General features: G+C 41.9%; 1 protein-coding gene across 5 annotated transcripts in view; it reads left to right on the top strand.

Annotated features, from left to right (window-relative positions):
- Positions 1–17,891, top strand: part of MPDZ (multiple PDZ domain crumbs cell polarity complex component) — a 662,189-nt gene that overhangs the window by 337,314 nt on the left and 306,984 nt on the right. For all 5 annotated transcript variants that reach the window (XM_029605550.1, XM_029605570.1, XM_029605559.1 and 2 more), the window contains one exon: positions 4,939–5,116. In XM_029605550.1, coding sequence (XP_029461410.1) covers positions 4,939–5,116 — 178 coding nt within the window. The remainder of the gene's footprint in view (positions 1–4,938; positions 5,117–17,891) is intronic.

The following is a 17,891-nucleotide window of genomic DNA, read 5'->3' as shown; positions in this document are numbered from 1 at the left end:
AAATGTTTTTAGTGCACCATATCAGGCATGATCGCAGCTATCACTGCATGCAATAAAATGTGGCCTTCTCTCAGACACATCTACACAGCCTTGGTAGCCCAATAAAATTGGCTTTTCTTACCTGCCCTGTCTTCCTAAAGCTGCAGTGTTAGGGGGAAGTGTATTAATAGTGTGATACTGGCTGCTTCGGGCTGCTCAACCTCAAAAACAGCTGCTACTACTACTACTACTACTACTACTACTACTACAACAGGCACGGGAGGTTCGAACACTTCCTAGGGATGTACCTGCATTAGAGCCAGAGCTGCAAGCCCCACTGGTGAAGCGCCCTGGCCGATGGCAGGCCTTGCCATGTAGGTGGTACAGGGAGCACATCTTTAATCCATTCACCACATTGCTAGGGATGCCAGAGGAACACATGGTTACAAGGTATCACCTGAGCTCCTAGGCTATCATGGAATTATATCAAGAACTCAAAGGAGATCTGGATCCGGTCACCGAAAGGTCCTGTGCTACACCAGGCCTCACCAAACTATTGTGCACCATGTATTTTATGGCATCCAGCTCCTTACAGTCAGGAGGATGTCTCAAACGTCTTTTTCTCGCTGTCTGGGCCAGGTCATAACAGCTGTATGTAGTCATGTTAACCATTACATAAGATTCTTTCATGAAAGGTAGGACTTGCTGGACTTGAAGAGAGGTTTTTATGCCATTGCCAACTTTACAAATGTTCTGGGAGTTATTGACTGTACTCCATAGTCAGCATCCTACCCCTTGCCAGGGAGGAGAGCTACCGCAACAGAAAGCTCTTCTACTCCATCAATGTGCAAATGGTCTGTGATGCTCGACTGCACATCCTCGAGCCATGCACGATTCCTTTATACTTAGGCAGTTGGGACTGTTTGAAAATTTTGAAGACAGCCTCTATGGTGATGGTTGGCTCATAGGTAACTTCTTTCCATAGTCCCTCTCCGTCTGTATGTTTACAGCAGAGGACTGTCAGGGATGTGACGCCCTCGATTACATGACAAGTGGCTTGTACAGTTAGGTCAATCAGCCATAGTGCCAGGGCCCAGCTTTCTCTTTCCATGCTGTGGAGACTTACTAATGTTGGGTCCCTACAAAGCACTTTCCACTAAGGTCAGTGTGTGACCGAGCACTACAGACTTTCAACTGGTCAGCTTAAAACAAGTGGCAGTTCAAATCCTCTCTCTTGGAGCTGTTGAAAAGTCACTTGTCTACCTAAACCTTTTTGGACTCACAGTGCAGGGACTTCCAAGACATGCGTACCCCATAAGTACTGTGTTGACCCTCGGCTAACAGTGTCCATATTGGTGTCCTGTCAACAGTGCTTCAGCTTTGACAGCTAGGTTGCTGGCCACAGTTTGTCTTCACCATCACGGGATAGACAAGTTCAGTGGAAGCTGAGGGAATAGCCTTTTGGGACAATCCTATTCAGTGTGACAGGTCTGACAAATGTGTATCTCATAAGAACATAAGACTTGCCATACTGGGTGAGACCAAAGGTCCATCAAGCCCAGTATCCTGTTTCTAACAGTGGCCAAGCCAGGTCTCAGGTACCTGACAGGATCCCAAGGGTAGATAGATTCCAAGCTGCTTATCCCAAGAATAAGCAGTGGATTTCTGTAACTCTACCTTAATAATGGTTAATGGACTTTTCCTCCAGGAACTTATGCAAACCTTTTTTAAACAAAGCTATACTAATAGCTCTAACCACATCCTCTGGCAACAAATTCCAGAGCTTAATTATGCATTAAGTAAAACATATTTTCTCTTACTAGTTTTAAATGTATTACCTGGTAACTTCATTTTGTGTATCCTGGTCTTTGTGCTTTATGAAAGAGTAAACAACTGATTAACGCTTATTTATTCCATTCCACTCATTATTTTATCGACCTCTATCATATCTCTTCTCATTCATCTCTTCTCCAAGCTGAAGAGTCCTAACCTCCTTAGCATTTCTTCATAGGAGAATTTATATCATTCCCCTTTATCATTTTGGTGGCCCTTCTCTGCACTTTTTTCTAATTCTACTTTATCTTTTTTGAGATAATATGACCAGAACTGCACACAATACTCAAGATGAGATCACACCATGGAGCAATACAGAGGCATTTTGATATTCCTTTCCTAATAATCCTTAGCATTCTATTTGCTTTCTTGCTTTCTTGGCTGGTGCGCACTGAGCAGATTTCAAAATATTTTCAACGATGACACCTAGATCCTTTTCCTTAGTGATGACTCCTACTGTGGAACCTTGCAATATGTAGCTTTAATTTGGGTTACTCTTTCCTAAATGCATCACTTTAAATTTAATTTGCTATTTGCATGCACAGTCTCTGTTTTTCATTGTCCTCTTGCACTTTCTCACCATCCTTGTCACAGCATTCATGTAGGACTGCCAACACAGTGAATATAGCTTGCCATTACTTGCGCCTTCTTGCTTGCCTCGGCTACGCCTTTGACACTGTCCTAGCTCTCACATATTGGTGAGATAGTCGCATATATATGATGGAACTCCAGAGCCTGGCACATGGAGCCAAATGTTCTGTAAGTCATTGAAATCACAAGTAGCTCAGCTGCTTAAATGCATAGCCTGAAGCTAGAAGTTGACAGTTATAATCATCAATCAAAGACTCAACGTATATTAGCTCTTCAGAATGCTGGTCTAACTATCTGAAGGCTGGATTAGGAATAGTATGGTGCCATGCGTTCACATGTTGTTGAAAGTCACCTCTGAAATGTATAGTTCAGAGTTTATTTAATGATGGCTATAACAGCACCCACATATCATATAACAAAAAATGTACTTCATTGAACCCAAGGCAAAGCTATATTAGAAGCTATCAGCCTAGTTTGACATGTCACAGGTAGCTACTGGGAAATATTCAGATGTCAGGGCACAGCAAGGTCCTTTTCCTCTCCAGTTCAAGGCTACTCATATGGTAGGAGCAATGGATGGCCGGCGCCATTTGTGCTACCGGTGCCATTGGTCAGCCCCTGTCACATGGAAGGAGCACAAGATGGTGCCGGCCATCCATTGCTCCTACCATGTGACAGGGGCTGACCAATGGCACCGGTAGCACAAATGGCGCCGGCCATCCATTGCTCCTACCATGTGACAGGGGCTGACCAATGGCACCGGTAGCCCCTGTGACATAGTAGGTCAAAGGCTATCGGCACCATTTTGATGCGAGGTAGGCCCAAAAGCCCAACGGCACGGAGGGAGAAATCGTTCACGGGACCCCGCTGGACCACCAGGGATGTTAGAAGTCATGGGGGGGGGGGGGTGTATTTAATGTGTTATAGTAAATTTTAATGCTTGGGGTGTTTTTTTTTAGCTTCGCTTTCCTGTGTCGTTTTTTGGGCCCATTTCGTTTTTCCCTGTTTAGTTTTTGTTCGTTTTTCCAAAAAACTAACCGAGGAAAAACGAACTTTACCCCAAAGCGTCCGACACAAAAAACGACCCGGTAGAAAAAAACGAAGCTCATCTCTATTAGTTATTCACTCCCAATGCAAAAATAAATATTGCGCATCTAGGATGCACATTTTAGCAATCAGAAATTAATGCCTGCCCAGAGTAGGCTTTAATTGCTGAGTGCTCCTAAAACTAGTACAGAAAAACAGAAAAACTGCTTTTCTGTACTGCCTCCTACTTATTATCGTTACGATATTAAGATTTGAAAAATCGTTACGATATTAAGTAGGAGGAAAAATCTTTCACAAACTAATTTAAAAAAAAAGTTTAAAAAACCCCCAAAAACGCCTGCAGTAGGGTGCAGGAAATGTACACTCAATTGACAAGTGTCCATTTCCAGAACTCCCTAGCTGTGCGCCGTTTAGGGAAACCAACGCCGATAAATTCGGCATCGGATTTCCTGACTGGCGGACGCTCTCAGGCTCTTGTTATCAAGGAGGCACTAGGGGCGCAGAAACGACCCTAGCGCCTCCTTGCTATCGCGACCCCTAATTTAAATATTACATGGCGCCCCCAGGAAGGGCGCCTGGGGATGTGTTAGGAAAGCGGGCACTGACTGTTCAGTGCCTGCTTTCTGCGTATAAATATTGCGTTGGCCCCTTTAGTAGTACCCCAGACATAAGTGAAAGTTTGACAGTTTTTGCAAGATATTGTGAGATATCCTGACTAGCATATTTTAAAAGTGTAACAGGACTTGAACTTTGTGAGCAGATAGTGCTTTTCTTTTCTGAAAGTATGCACCGGATAGTATTAACATTTACTGTTCTAAATGTTTCCCATTTTGGGGTAGATGCCAAATTATGAGAATCGATAGGGAAGGGAAGATTTGAAAAATCATTCTGAATTTGCTTTGGTTTATGAATCAGGTGGACGCCTAGTAATTGCAAAACTCCACGGTGGCTGGTGTTTGAAAATCTTCTGTACTCGGCAAAGGTTTTAGCCAGCAGATAATGCGTAGCTTAAAGAATATCCCCTTTACAATTGATTTTATGTAAATGTAGAGAAAGAAATCAGATTCCAGCCATATGTCTAAATTTTAACTTGTGATGTGATTGATATGTAGCAGCTGTCAAACTTCACTCCAGGTGAAAAGACCAGTCTCCATTCAGAACTGAGTAACTTTAATTGGCTGAAGTTAGCCAGATAAACTTTATCTGCCTAACTTTATTCATTCCAGTCGGCCACATTTGCTGATTCATGAGGTGGAGATTTGGTCATCACTTTTTTTTAAGGAATGGAATGGGACTGGCACTTGCACAGTATGCTAGGTGTTTTGTTTTCAATATTCAAAAGGCTCGTGAGTGGTAAAGTTACTCGAATAAATTTACGGGGTAACTTTAGCCAATTATATTCAGCAGAAAACTTACCTGGTTAAGTCCTGCTGAATATGTTGACCAGAGTTAGCTGGTTAACCTCATTGAATGTATTGCTGTTTATAGAATTGAACTTTGGAGAGAAGCTGGTAAGTCGCTTGGAATCAGCATTGTTGGTGGGAGAGGAATGGGAAGCCGGTTGAGTAATGGTGAAGTTATGAGAGGAATCTTCATCAAGCACATTCTGGAAGATAGTCCTGCTGGAAAAAATGGAACATTAAAGACTGGTGACAGGATAGTAGAGGTATAGTACAAAAATCTTTTCTCTGATATTCATTCTTTACTTGTATATTTGATACCATCTTCTTCTTTTCCTCCATTTCCATTCTTTGCTCTCCATTACAATATTTGGAAAATTTGTACTTTCATATTTGATGTTTGTCACATCCTCCATATTTGATGTTTGTCACATCCACATATTTGATGTTTGTCACATCCTCCTTTGATCTCAACTATTATAATAGGTTAATTGTCACTCCCTGAATCCTCAATTTGTCTCTCTGTGTGCTACAGAATTCAATTGTCTGCCTTCTTTTTCAGCTTCCCAGTTATTTTCATGCTTCTACTTTCCTAGACTCTTTGCACTGGCTCTCTGTGAAATACTGCTCTCATATCAAGATTCTTATTGCATTTAAATATATTAATACGTTTGCTCCCTACTACTAGTCTACTCCTCATATGGTTTGCTTTGATTTACTTTTCAATTGTCTCAACACAAGACCTCTAGCCTTGGATATCTACAAACAAAAGTTTTTGTAAGTGTGCCAACTATACACTGAAATAAGTATATTCTTTTTTTTTTTTTTTCATAAAATTGCCATTATACATATTCTACAGTCTTAATAGCATGTGTGAGATATATATTGGTCCTAATGGCATGTATCAGACATCTACAAAGAAAAAGTATTCTTTTTTTTTTTTTATTTCTCAAAATCAAAAATACAATCAAGAATAAATACCTTGATATAGATGTATGGCCATCCAAACATAGATATACATGTAAGGTTACAAATAAGGAAACATTTCATAAACCATATTTTTCTAAGTCCTCAAAAAATGGGGGAGTTTGAACAGGAAACATTTTAAAGGCATATCATTCACAGAAAATTCATTAAGAAATAACAGATGATCTCACTAGGTTTGCCTAATTCCATCTCATAGAGCATTTCCTAGTTATATTCCTGAGGAGTTGTAGCTCCTAAATTTTACTCAGATTGTTTATCTGTAATAAACTTTATCAGGTGTGACAGCTGGAAAAACCAATACTTTGCATTCTGGTTTGTGATGCAACATTTGCATGGAAATTTTAATTTGCTACAAATGGGAGCATTGTATAATTTAGGCCTTAAATTAAGCAATTCTTTCCTCCTCCTCTGGGTATCTTTGGTTACATCTGGAGACATTCTAACATCCAGCTGACAACATTTCTCTTTAATATTTCTAAAAAATAATTTCTGAATCCACTCTTCATCCAAATTTAATAAAAAGGAAATGATCATAGTGGCTGGCTGAGCCACTTCTAGATTTGTAGATTCTAGAATTTCATTGACATTTAATGGTGTTATAGACTGATATTCTTGTTCCTTCTCAGGTGTAATTTTCCAAGCAGGAACATAATAAATTTGGGTAAGAGGAGGAAGTGCTTGTTGAGGGATTTTCAGAAATTCTAGAGCAAATTTGTTCCACATTTCTTTAGCAGGTAAAGCTGATAACTTTGGAAAGTTTACCAGCCTTAAATTTCTACTTCATAATTGATTTTCAAGGTTTTCCATTTTTCTAGACAAATATTGATTTTCTTTTATTATTAACTCATTTTGAATACTTAGCCTTTTCAATTCACCACTATTATTTTCAATTGTCTGATCTCTCATTTTGTCATCAAGGATTACCTTGTTGACCTTAGATTCCAATTTTTCTATATTATTTACTATAGGTTTCAGTTGCAAGGTAACATTCTTATTTAAAACTACTAAAGTTTCCCATATGACCTCTAAGGAAAATACAGGCGGTCTCACAATTGGTATTATTCCAGGATCACTACCTGAACTAACTTCCTGGGATAGCAACAAACCCTCTATAACATTCCCCTCTGAAAGATTAACCATACTGGTTGCTCTTGCAGGTGGAAGCAAAGTTGTTCCCAGTCCACCACCCTGTTCACCACTCTTTTCAAGAGGCGACAGGGTATCTTTAAGTGATTCCGATCTTATCATTGCAGGGTTCTCAGGGGGGGGCTCTTTTTTCCAGGGACAACAAGATCTCCAAGTCACAAAGGGCTACCATGCCTTTCTGCAACCCTTCAAGGGACGTTTCACCTGGAAAAAGTATTCTTTGCAGATAAAATATTTGTCTAAAAAATTGTTTCTTAGTTGATAAGAAGGGTTGAACTAGCCATGACACACGTGGGGTGATGTCATCCAATGACATCGAATGAACCATCTCTCTAACTCAGTCAAGTTTTTACTACCGATCATGCATGGGAGTTCCTGCATGCTCACTGCCTCGTGAGCCCCTCAGTCTTTTTTTATACAAGCTTCCACAGGGAAGCTTTTTTGTCCCCCTCTACCTTAATGGCTTTCCTTGCTGTTTTTCTTTTGCCCCACTGCCTCAGCAGCCCCCTCAAACAGCACTTTTCAGTGCAAAAAAAAAAAAGTTTTATGAAAAAGTGTTCAGTTCCAAAAAAGCTAGTGGTCTCAAAAATTGTCTGTGGTCACTGGATGTCTGACTGATGGCCACGACATCTATTACAAGTGCCTGGAACTGGACTATAACTTGATAACTTGTTGCGACTATTGCCAGATGTCCTCTAGAACCTAGCGGAGCCGGGCATGGAAAATGGCAGTGCTCCGCAGGTCCATGGAGAGAGACAGCCGATCTACTCAGAGTGGAGCCTCCGCGGACTCTCTCTGTGCTGAGTCAAGTAATGTCTCCTTGATCAGGGCTCCCCCACCCTGTTCCTCAGGATTCTGAGTCTGCCATAGCTTCTGTGTGCAGAAGCACCAGGGTCAGAGTCTGCATGTTCCATGATTCACTCCTGCGCCCTGTCTCCATCACAGGGTTTGTAGGCACCAAAGAAAAAATACCCTTCGGGTCCATCAAGGAGCTCTCAATGCACATGCACCATTGGAGCACTAGCTCTAGATACCATTGACATGGAAAGCTATGGCACTGTTGATGTTTGATTCATCGGTGCCATCAATACACACAGATCCTTGGTTCCATCAACACAGAAGTGCATGGCTCAATCTGTGCCATCAAGGCCCATGCTGACTCTTATACCTGAACCCTAGAATAACTAGGTCCCCATCAGTGTCATCTGCTCGGAGCACCGAGCTTAGGTCCCTCCTTCTGCATCTAAAAAGACCAGACCCTATCAGTGCCATCATGCCTTTGATCTTCATGCAATTGGAGGAAGTCACTACCTGGAGTTCTGTACATGGTTCTCAGTATGATAATCCTATATTGGTATTAGTGGAAAATGTTTTATCTCTTCAACTGCAGCCCAGAGGACACAGCAATCCATGGACTATATCACGGAACTGGTGAAGACTTTCTTTACCTCTTTAGTGGCCACTGACAAGTAGCGATGTGCATTTGTCTTTTAGTTTCATTTTGATTAATACGCACTATTTCAAAAGAAATGAAACAAAAAAAAAATGAAAATGGAAAAAGAAAATAAAACGAAAAAACACATATTTTGTCTCAACACCAGACCTCTCTCTTGCTTATACCAAACCCACCAATTTCACTGATGGAGCATCCCTTAGGCCCATGCTGTTATATTGAAGGATAAGTGCTGGTCAATAAATCATTAAGGTCAAACTGATATACCATGATGCTTGATTGTACACAAGGCTTTAAACAATCATCACAACCTTGAATTTTATCCTTCATGAAATTGGGAGTCATACTTAGCCGACTGGCTGGTGACGGGACTGTGTTAAACAAGGGTGCTAGACTCCTTGGAGGAAGACCATTCAGCTTCTCTAGACCCTGAGCTTTATAGTCAATTTCACCAGTTGAATCCAGTTCACAACCAGAGATTCAAGATGAAAGCATCCCATTTTTGGTGCTGGATCTACCTTTCCTAGAGGTGGATTCCCCTCTTTGAATTTTACCTCATTAGGTAGCACTTGTGATGGATGCATCCATCTCTAGTGGGGTGCACATACATGTTCCTCCCAAACTCCATGAACATAGTCATCAACGGAACATCTGTTTCATATCAACATCTTAGAGCTGTAAGCCATTTGGCATACATTGTGAGTGTTGACTCGTATCCTTCAGGGAAAGAGAGTTCTGATCCAAATGTAGCAATATTCTGTGTAAACAGGCAAGGGGGCACAAGGTCCTGGTCTATCTGCCAAGAATCTGAAAAGATTCGGGAGTGGGCTCAAAAACAGAGAAATATGCTCCATTCTTCGAACAAATTCAGATACTCTCCAGATGCTTTTTTGCTGCAGTGGAATGCAGATCCGCTAGTGTCGAGGATGCTGTAGAAATTGCTCAAGGATTGTGTATACCTTTCCTCATCGCCTTAATATGGCCCAAACAGGTGTGGCTCTTCTATCTCATCAGAATGTCAGTCCACCCTCCCATATTTCTAGGAGCCGACCCAGTGCTGCTGAGGCAGGAAGAGCGTAGTTCAGTAGTTTTCTCATTATCACTGTCCAAGGAAGTTAAGAATGTTGTTATTTTGGCTAGGAAGCAATTCACCAGAAAGGTGTACAGATTTAATTGGAAATGTTTCTCATCTTGGAGCCAGGTTGGCTCTCTGGACTCTTATCAGTAATCCCAAGGATCTGCTTTAGTATTTGTTCTCCCTCTCTACATTAGTGAAAGTACACCTTAGTGCATTAGTTGCATACCACCCTCAGGTGAAAGGAAAACCGATCTCCCTTCAACCTTTGTGACAGAATTCATGTAGGGCTTGTAGCATATGAAGCATCCAGTTTCAAAACATTCTGTGCCATGGCATCTCAATGTCTTCTTAGAACATCTGGAGTCAGCTTCTTTGAAGTTTCTTACATGCAAGGTGGTGGTCTTAATCACTGTCACTTCTGCTAGAAGAGTCAGGAATTTCAGGCATTAATCTCATACTCTCCTTACCTTCAATTCTTCCGCAACAGAGTGGTGCTCTGCACCATTTCTAAATTTCTACCTCAGCTGGTTTCTGCTTTTCACATGAATCAAGCTATTGTTTTGCACACATTCTTTCCAAGACTACATCTGCATAAAATAGAAAAAGACCTTCATTCGCGCAACTGCAAAGAGCACAAGCCTATTATCTGAAGAGAACTCAACCTCATCGTCAGGCCTCTCAGCTATTTTTATCCAATGAACCCAGCAGAATGGGTGTAACAGTTGCTGAACATACTTTGTCCATTTGGCAAATGGACAGTATCGTGAATTGTGATGTGCTAGCTGGGCGTCAGATTTCAGACTGTATCAAGACTCAAGTAAGAGCCATGGCTACTTCAGTTGCTTACCTAAGAGCAGTCTTCAATTAAGACATTTGCAAAACTGCAATATGGCTGTCTGTACATAAAAAAATACCTTCATGTTCCGTTACTGTTTGTACAATCTCTCAAGAAGTGACAGCTTTATGAAAATAGTGTTTGCAGCCTGTTCACCTAGCAGTCCACTTTACATGGGAGAGCTGGGTTGCTTATACAGTAAGTGCTCTGCTTTGCAACCCTCAGCTTGGAACTCCCCACATGCCATGGCTAATTCAGCCTTGCTTGTTGAATGAGAAAGCAAGTTTGCTTACCATAAACAGGGTTCTCTGTAGTCAGCAGGATGAATTGGCCATGCTGAATACCTTTTCACCTCCCTGGAGAGTCGACTATCTAGCTAAAGTTAAGCTGTACAATCAACTAAGGGACTCATGAAGCAGCATGAAAACTCCTGCACATACTCAATATTACAAACTTTACTGAACTAGAAAGAGAGGTCTGTTTGGTGCCATCAGATGATGTCACAACTAATTCATCCTGCTGTCTACAGACAACCCTGTTTATGGTAAGCAAATTTGCTTTGTGTGTACCTCTTGTGCTTTTTGTTTGGTGTATGAGATATCTCCATTCTTCTGTTTTTCTTGGACCTTTACTAAACTTATGGTTCTCTGCTGCCAAGTCATGCTTTTAATTTATCCTTTTCTTCTATCTAGTTGATCCTAAACAATCTCAGTGTTAGTATGAAACTATTAGAATGTATTGTTGCCATACAGCCTCTGAAAGTGACAAATCGTGGTACCAAAATGTTTTTTCCTGACAGCATTGTTTTTGTGTGATTTTGATTACCTTTTCTTCTTTTTAATTTTAAGTCTGACAACCTAAATTTCTGTTAGATAAATTGATGAGTTGAAGCGATAGTCTTTACTTTAAGCTCTCCTTTTTTTTTTTTGCAAGATTACCTTTTATTTAATTTACACATTCATATCCAAGGAAACATAAAAGATAAAAAAAAAAAACCATCAACAGTGCAATGACAACAAACTAGTATAACTGGTATACTGTACAGCTGCTGAATCTGGCCTTCCAATTCTAAGGAAATCACGCTCATTGTGTGCACTTGTTGGGAGCAATACTTTGCTGTTGAAGACTAATTCCTCAGTTAGCAGAGGAGCTGTTGTAATAAAGTAAGCTCAAAAGAGTTCACAGTTTAACCCTTAGTTATGCACACATATTTTTGTGTTCAATCTTTAGTACAAATTCTGCAAGAAATTTTCCTTCCAAAAAATGTGTACATAAGGTGCATATAGGCTAGTGCCATCTAATATCCCTCAAATGTAGAAAGATGGGTTATCTTAACTCGAGTTATTTTAGAACTGGAAATGTAACTTTTAATGTAAGGTGGAGTAAAGTAGGGTTAATGTTAGTCTATGGGTGGAAGTTGGAATTCTATTGCTGGGACTTATAATTCATATTTTATGTGCAGAAACGGCCGGATTTTAAATGCTCTGTGCGCGTAAATCCAGCCGGATTTATGCGCGCAGGGCCCTCGCGCGCCTATTTTGCATAGGCCGCCGGCACGCGCAGAGCCCTGGGACGCGCGTAAGTCCCGGGGCTTCGTAAAAGGGGCGTGTTGGGGGCGTTGCGTAAATGACGCGGCGTTTCGGGGGCGTGACGCGGCATTTCGGGTGCCGGCCCGGGGGCGTGGTCGTGGCCTCTGGACCAGCCCCCGGGTCGGGTGATGGCGCGCAGATTTACATCTGCTTTCAGCAGGCGTAAATCTGCCAACAAAGGTAAGGGGGGGGTTTAGATAGGGCCGGGGGTGGGTGGGTTAGGTAGGGGAAGGGAGGGGAAGGTGGGGGGAGGGCGAAGGAAAGTTCCCTTCGAGGCCGCTCCGAAATCGGAGCGGCCTCGGAGGGAACAGGCAGCGCGCGCTGGGCTCGGTGCGCGCAGGTTGCACAAATGTGCACCCCCTTGCGCGCGCCGACCCCGGATTTTAAAAGATACGCGTGTATCTTATAAAATCCAGCGTACTTTTGTTCACGCCTGGTGCGCGAACAAAAGTACGCTGGATTCGCCTGGTGCGCGAAGAAAAGTACGCGCTCGCACAAAATTATAAAATCTACCCCAAAGAATATGTGCTCACAAATTATGTTTTCTGTGCATAAAATATGGTTCATGTGCATTAATTATGTTTTTTTATGCACCAAGACTTTTCTTTATGCACATTTTTGGGTTTTTGTGCATTTTTTAACTCAGATGCATTGATATACCATTCGGCATTAATATACCATTCGTGTACTGCATCAAGAGTTAAAGAAATTTTAGCTTGTATTTTAAGAGATTGTGTGCTGAATTTCAGTGCACAGTTTTAATGCTTAGCTCATTACTATAGCCCTCTTACGAGTATCAGAGAGCAAAGGGTAAAACAGAAGGTGGTAGTCTTCCTTTCTACTTCAGAGACATCTGCTTAGCCAAGACTTACCTTGCACCAAAGTCTGTCCAGAGTAAGAGTTATGGTATTAAACACCTACTAATGAGACTATTGAAAACTATATCAATGAACATTGATAAAATTGGTAAATTCTCACTCTGATACTGTTGCGACCGTCGCTGCTCGACGTCTCCACTCTGCCCTCCTTACCTCCTTGGTGACTCCCTCTTGCTCAAGTGGAAGGTTGGCTACCGCGGAATCATTCTACCGACTCCTCCCGGCATCCCCAGAGCGGCTCGACACTGCAATCCGCCATGATTCACAAGAGCCTAAGGGCGCGCGCGCAGTGCGGCTCCAACTGATGTACCAGCAGTGGCGCGAACCTCAGGGGCGTCCCCCTGACATGACGTCATCCGTACCGATATTTAAGGTCTCAGAAATCGCTAACGAATCGAGTTAGCAAGGACCAGTTTCACACTCTCCTAGCTACTGTGCCTCCTCGGACTTACCAGAAGTACCCGCTCCTCAGGGGCCTCGCTCTATCTTTGTTTTTCAGGTCACAGTCAGGAACCGGTACTCGCTTCTCGAGGGCCCATGTTCCCGGACTGGTTGCTGAATACTTATTCTGCCTGGAAGTCATCGCTGCCTACTACACCAGTGAGTTACCATCTCTCTCTCAGAGCTTTCCCTGGAACCAGGTACTCGCTCCTTGAGGGCCTAACTCATCCCAACACCTGGACTACTTCTAGAGACTATTGTGTGAGTGTTACCATCAAGGTTCTGTTCCTGAACTCTGCATACCCTGCCTACTCACTATATTCAGTTTCTCTACAGCTCAGTTATCCAGGATCGCTGTTCTAGTACCTGAGGGACTACAGCCCTGCCGGGCACTTCCAGATCACTACTGCCACCTCTGGTGGTTCAATATACTGTTTAATAAAAGAACTACATAAGAACATAAGAAAATGCCATACTGGGTCAGACCAAGGGTCCATCAAGCCCAGCATCCTGTTTCCAACAGTGGCCAATCCAGGCCATAAGAACCTGGCAAGTACCCAAAAACTAAGTCTATTCCATGTTACCATTGCTAAATGCAGTGGCTATTCTCTAAGTGAACTTAATAGCAGGTAATGGACTTCTCCTCCAAGAACTTATCCAATCCTTTTTTAAACACAGCTATACTAACTAACCACATCCTCTGTCAACAAATTCCAGAGTTTAATTGTGCGTTGAGTAAAAAAGAACTTTCTCCGATTAGTTTTAAATGTGCCCCATGCTAACTTCATGGAGTGTCCCCTAGTCTTTCTACTATCCGAAAGAGTAAATAACCGATTCACATCTACCCGTTCTAGACCTCTCATAATTTTAAACACCTCTATCATATCCCCCCTCAGTCGTCTCTTCTCCAAGCTGAAAAGTCCTAACCTCTTTAGTCTTTCCTCATAGGGGAGTTGTTCCATTCCCCTTATCATTTTGGTAGCCCTTCTCTGTACCTTCTCCATCGCAATTATATCTTTTTTGAGATGCGGCGACCAGAATTGTACACAGTATTCAAGGTGCGGTCTCACCATGGAGCGATACAGAGGCATTATGACATTTTCCGTTTTATTCACCATTCCCTTTCTAATAATTCCTAACATTCTGTTTGCTTTTTTGACTGCCGCAGCACACTGTACCGACGATTTCAATGTGTTATCCACTATGACACCTAGATCTCTTTCTTGGCTTGTAGCACCTAATATGGAACCCAACATTGTGTAATTATAGCATGGGTTATTTTTCCCTATATGCATCACCTTGCACTTATCCACATTAAATTTCATCTGCCATTTGGATGCCCAATTTTCCAGTCTCACAAGGTCTTCCTGCAATTTATCACAATCTGCTTATGATTTAACTACTCTGAACAATTTTGTGTCATCTGCAAATTTGATTATCTCACTCGTCGTATTTCTTTCCAGATCATTTATAAATATATTGAAAAGTAAGGGTCCCAATACAGATCCCTGAGGCACTCCACTGTCCACTCCCTTCCACTGAGAAAATTGCCCATTTAATCCTACTCTCTGTTTCCTGTCTTTTAGCTAGTTTGCAATCCACGAAAGGACATCGCCACCTATCCCATGACATTTTACTTTTCCTAGAAGCCTCTCATGAGGAACTTTGTCAAACGCCTTCTGAAAATCCAAGTATAATATATCTACCGGTTCACCTTTATCCACATGTTTATTAACTCCTTCAAAAAAGTGAAGCAGATTTGTGAGGCAAGACTTGCCCTGGGTAAAGCCAGTGGTCCCTCTCGGGATGTTCCCCCAGGGGCGTGGTCATCTGCCACTGGCCCAAGGATCCACCCACAACTACCTCAAACACCAACAGATACAATAAAGAATTAAAATGTTCTAAATGAAATCTTAGAAATAAAGACCTGGGAGGAAGCATAAATCATTATCTAACTTGGAAAATTACAGATTATGTCTACCTAAATATAAACAAATGGTCATTAAACCTAAAAAGCAGTACTATTCAAAGAAAACTCATGCAGCTTGGTTTAATAATAGGTTATTATTCTCCACAGTAAGAAATTTGATTAACTCTGTCACCCCCAAGCAATAAAAGCTTTAAAAGATGAGGGCGGAGAAAACAACAAAATCAATCAGCACAAAAAAGCAGAACAGGTGTCTAAGAAGCAAAACAAATCAAGGGAAAGAAATTGAAGTCTATGACTACAAATGCCTGTAGTTTGGTCAATAAAATCCCAGACCTGCAGGCCCTAATGATGGAGGCGGATTTGAACATTGTTGCCACGGAGACATGGTTCACAGAGTCTCACGATTGGGATGCAGCCATCCTGGGCTATAACTTGTTAAGGAAGGACAGAGAAGACAGAAAAGGGGGAGGAGTATCTCTTTATATCAAAAACAATATCTAAGCAACTGAACTGCAAGGAATGTGGGTTAGAGAAGAAGCATTATGGGCCATCCTAAAAAAAAGATGATGGTGCATCCATTTTTAGTGGAAGGAAGAACTGGACAGAGATGTGATCAAAGACATCCAAAAGGTGGAGAAGAATGCAGAAGTGTTGATTGGGTGGAGATTTTAACCTGGCGAATGTAAACTGGAGAATCCCTTCTGCATACTCTACCAGAAGTAGAGAGATATTGAATACTCTGCAAGGGGCTCTCTTCAAACAAATGGTAATGGAACCCGCGAGGGAGGGAGTTATACTCAACCTAGTGCTCACTAATGGGGATAATGCCTCTAATATCCAGGTGGGTGCCCACCTCAGCACCAGTGATCATCAAACAGTATGGTTTGATATAACAAATAGGATACAAATAAGTCACACAAAGACCTGAGTTTTGAATTTCAAAAATACAGACTTTGTCAAAATGGGGAAGTACCAGGAAGCAGAACTAAAATACTGGGAGAAAATGATAGAGGTAGAACAACAGTAGGCCAAACTAAAAGGAACATTAAATCTATATGTTAGAAAAGTAAACAAAAGTAAGAGAAATAAGAAACCAATCTGGTTCTCAAAGGAGGTGGCTGATAAAAGCAAAAAGAACAGCGTTCAAGAAATATAAAGGATCCCAAAAAGAGAAACACAGGGAAGAATATCTGGTGAAACTGAAGGAGAAGAAGAAAGAAATCAAGAAAGCAAAAATTCAGGCGGAAGACAGGATTGCGAAAGAGGTAAAGCGAGGCGACAAAACATTTTTCAGATATATCAGAGAAAGGTCCGAAGTGGTATAGAGAAATTAAAAGGAGACAAAGATCAATTGGGGGGGGGGGGCGACAAAGGAATGGCCAAAATATTAAACAATTACTTCAGTTCTGTGTTCACTAAAGAAGACCCTGGAAAATGACCACGCTAATTGATAAGACTGTGGTTGGGGGAGGAGTAGATGAAACTCCATTTACAGAAGAGAATGTATGGGAAGAGCTAGGAAAACTGAAAGTGGACAAGGCCATGGGGCTGGTTGAGGTACATCCCAGGATATTGAAGGAACTCAGAGATGTGCTGGCAGGGCAGTTGAAGGCCCTGTTCAACAGATCCTGGGAAACGGGTGTGGTGCCACAAGATTGGAGAAAAGCGGTGGTAGTCCTGCTTCACAAGAGTGGGGGCAGAGACTAGGCTAGAAACTACAGACTGGTTAGCCTCACCTCAGTGGTGAGAAAATTTATGGAGACACTGCTGAAGGAAAGGATAGTGAACTATCTACAATCCAATGGGTTGCTCAACCAGAGGCAGCATGGATTCACCAGGGGAATGTCCTGTCAGACAAATCTGATTGATTTTTTTGATTGGGTGACTAAAGAATTGGATCAAAGAAGAGCACTCGATGTAATCTATTTGGATTTCAGCAAAGCTTTTGATACAGTCCCACATAGGAGGCTTAGGAATAAAATGAGAAACTTGGGAGTGAGCACCAAGGTTTGGAGTGGATTACAAACTGGTTGATGGATAGAAGGCAGCGTGTGATGGTAAATGGTACCTACTCTGACGAGAGAATGGTGTTAAGCGGGGTGCCACAAGGATTGGTGTTGGTACCGGTTCTGTTTAATATCTTTTTGAGCAACATTGTGAAAGTGATAGAAGGTAAAGTTTGTCTATTTGTGGATGATACTAAGATTTGCAATAGAGTGGACACGTCGGAAGGAGTAGAGAGAATGAGACATGATTAAAGGAAGCTTGAACAATGGTCGAAGATATGGCAGCTGGGATTCAATGCCAAGAAGTGCAGAGTCATGCATCTGGGGTATGGTAATCCAAAAGAGCTGTATGTGATGGGGGTGAAGGGCTTCTGTGCACGGAGTAAGAGAGGGACTTTGGGGTGATAATGTCTAGCGATCTGAAGAAGGCAAAGCAATGTGACAAGGTGATAGCTAAAGCCAGAAGAATGCTGGGCTGCATATAGAGGAATGACTAGTAAGAAAAAGGAGATGATAATGACCTTGTACAAGACCTTGGTGAGGCCTCACCTGGAGTATTGTGTTCAGTTCTGGAGACGTATCTCAAGAGGGACAGAGACAGGATGGAGGCAGTTCAGAGAAGGGCAACAAAAGGGGGGTCTCCATCAAATGACTTACGAGGAAAGATCGAAGGACCAAAATATGTTTACCTTGGAGAA

The sequence above is a fragment of the Rhinatrema bivittatum genome, chromosome 1 (genome assembly GCF_901001135.1).
Source record: "Rhinatrema bivittatum chromosome 1, aRhiBiv1.1, whole genome shotgun sequence".
Classification (NCBI taxonomy): Eukaryota; Metazoa; Chordata; class Amphibia; order Gymnophiona; family Rhinatrematidae; genus Rhinatrema; species Rhinatrema bivittatum.
Note: the sequence above shows the minus strand (reverse complement) of the source record. Positions and strands in the feature narration are given on the sequence as shown.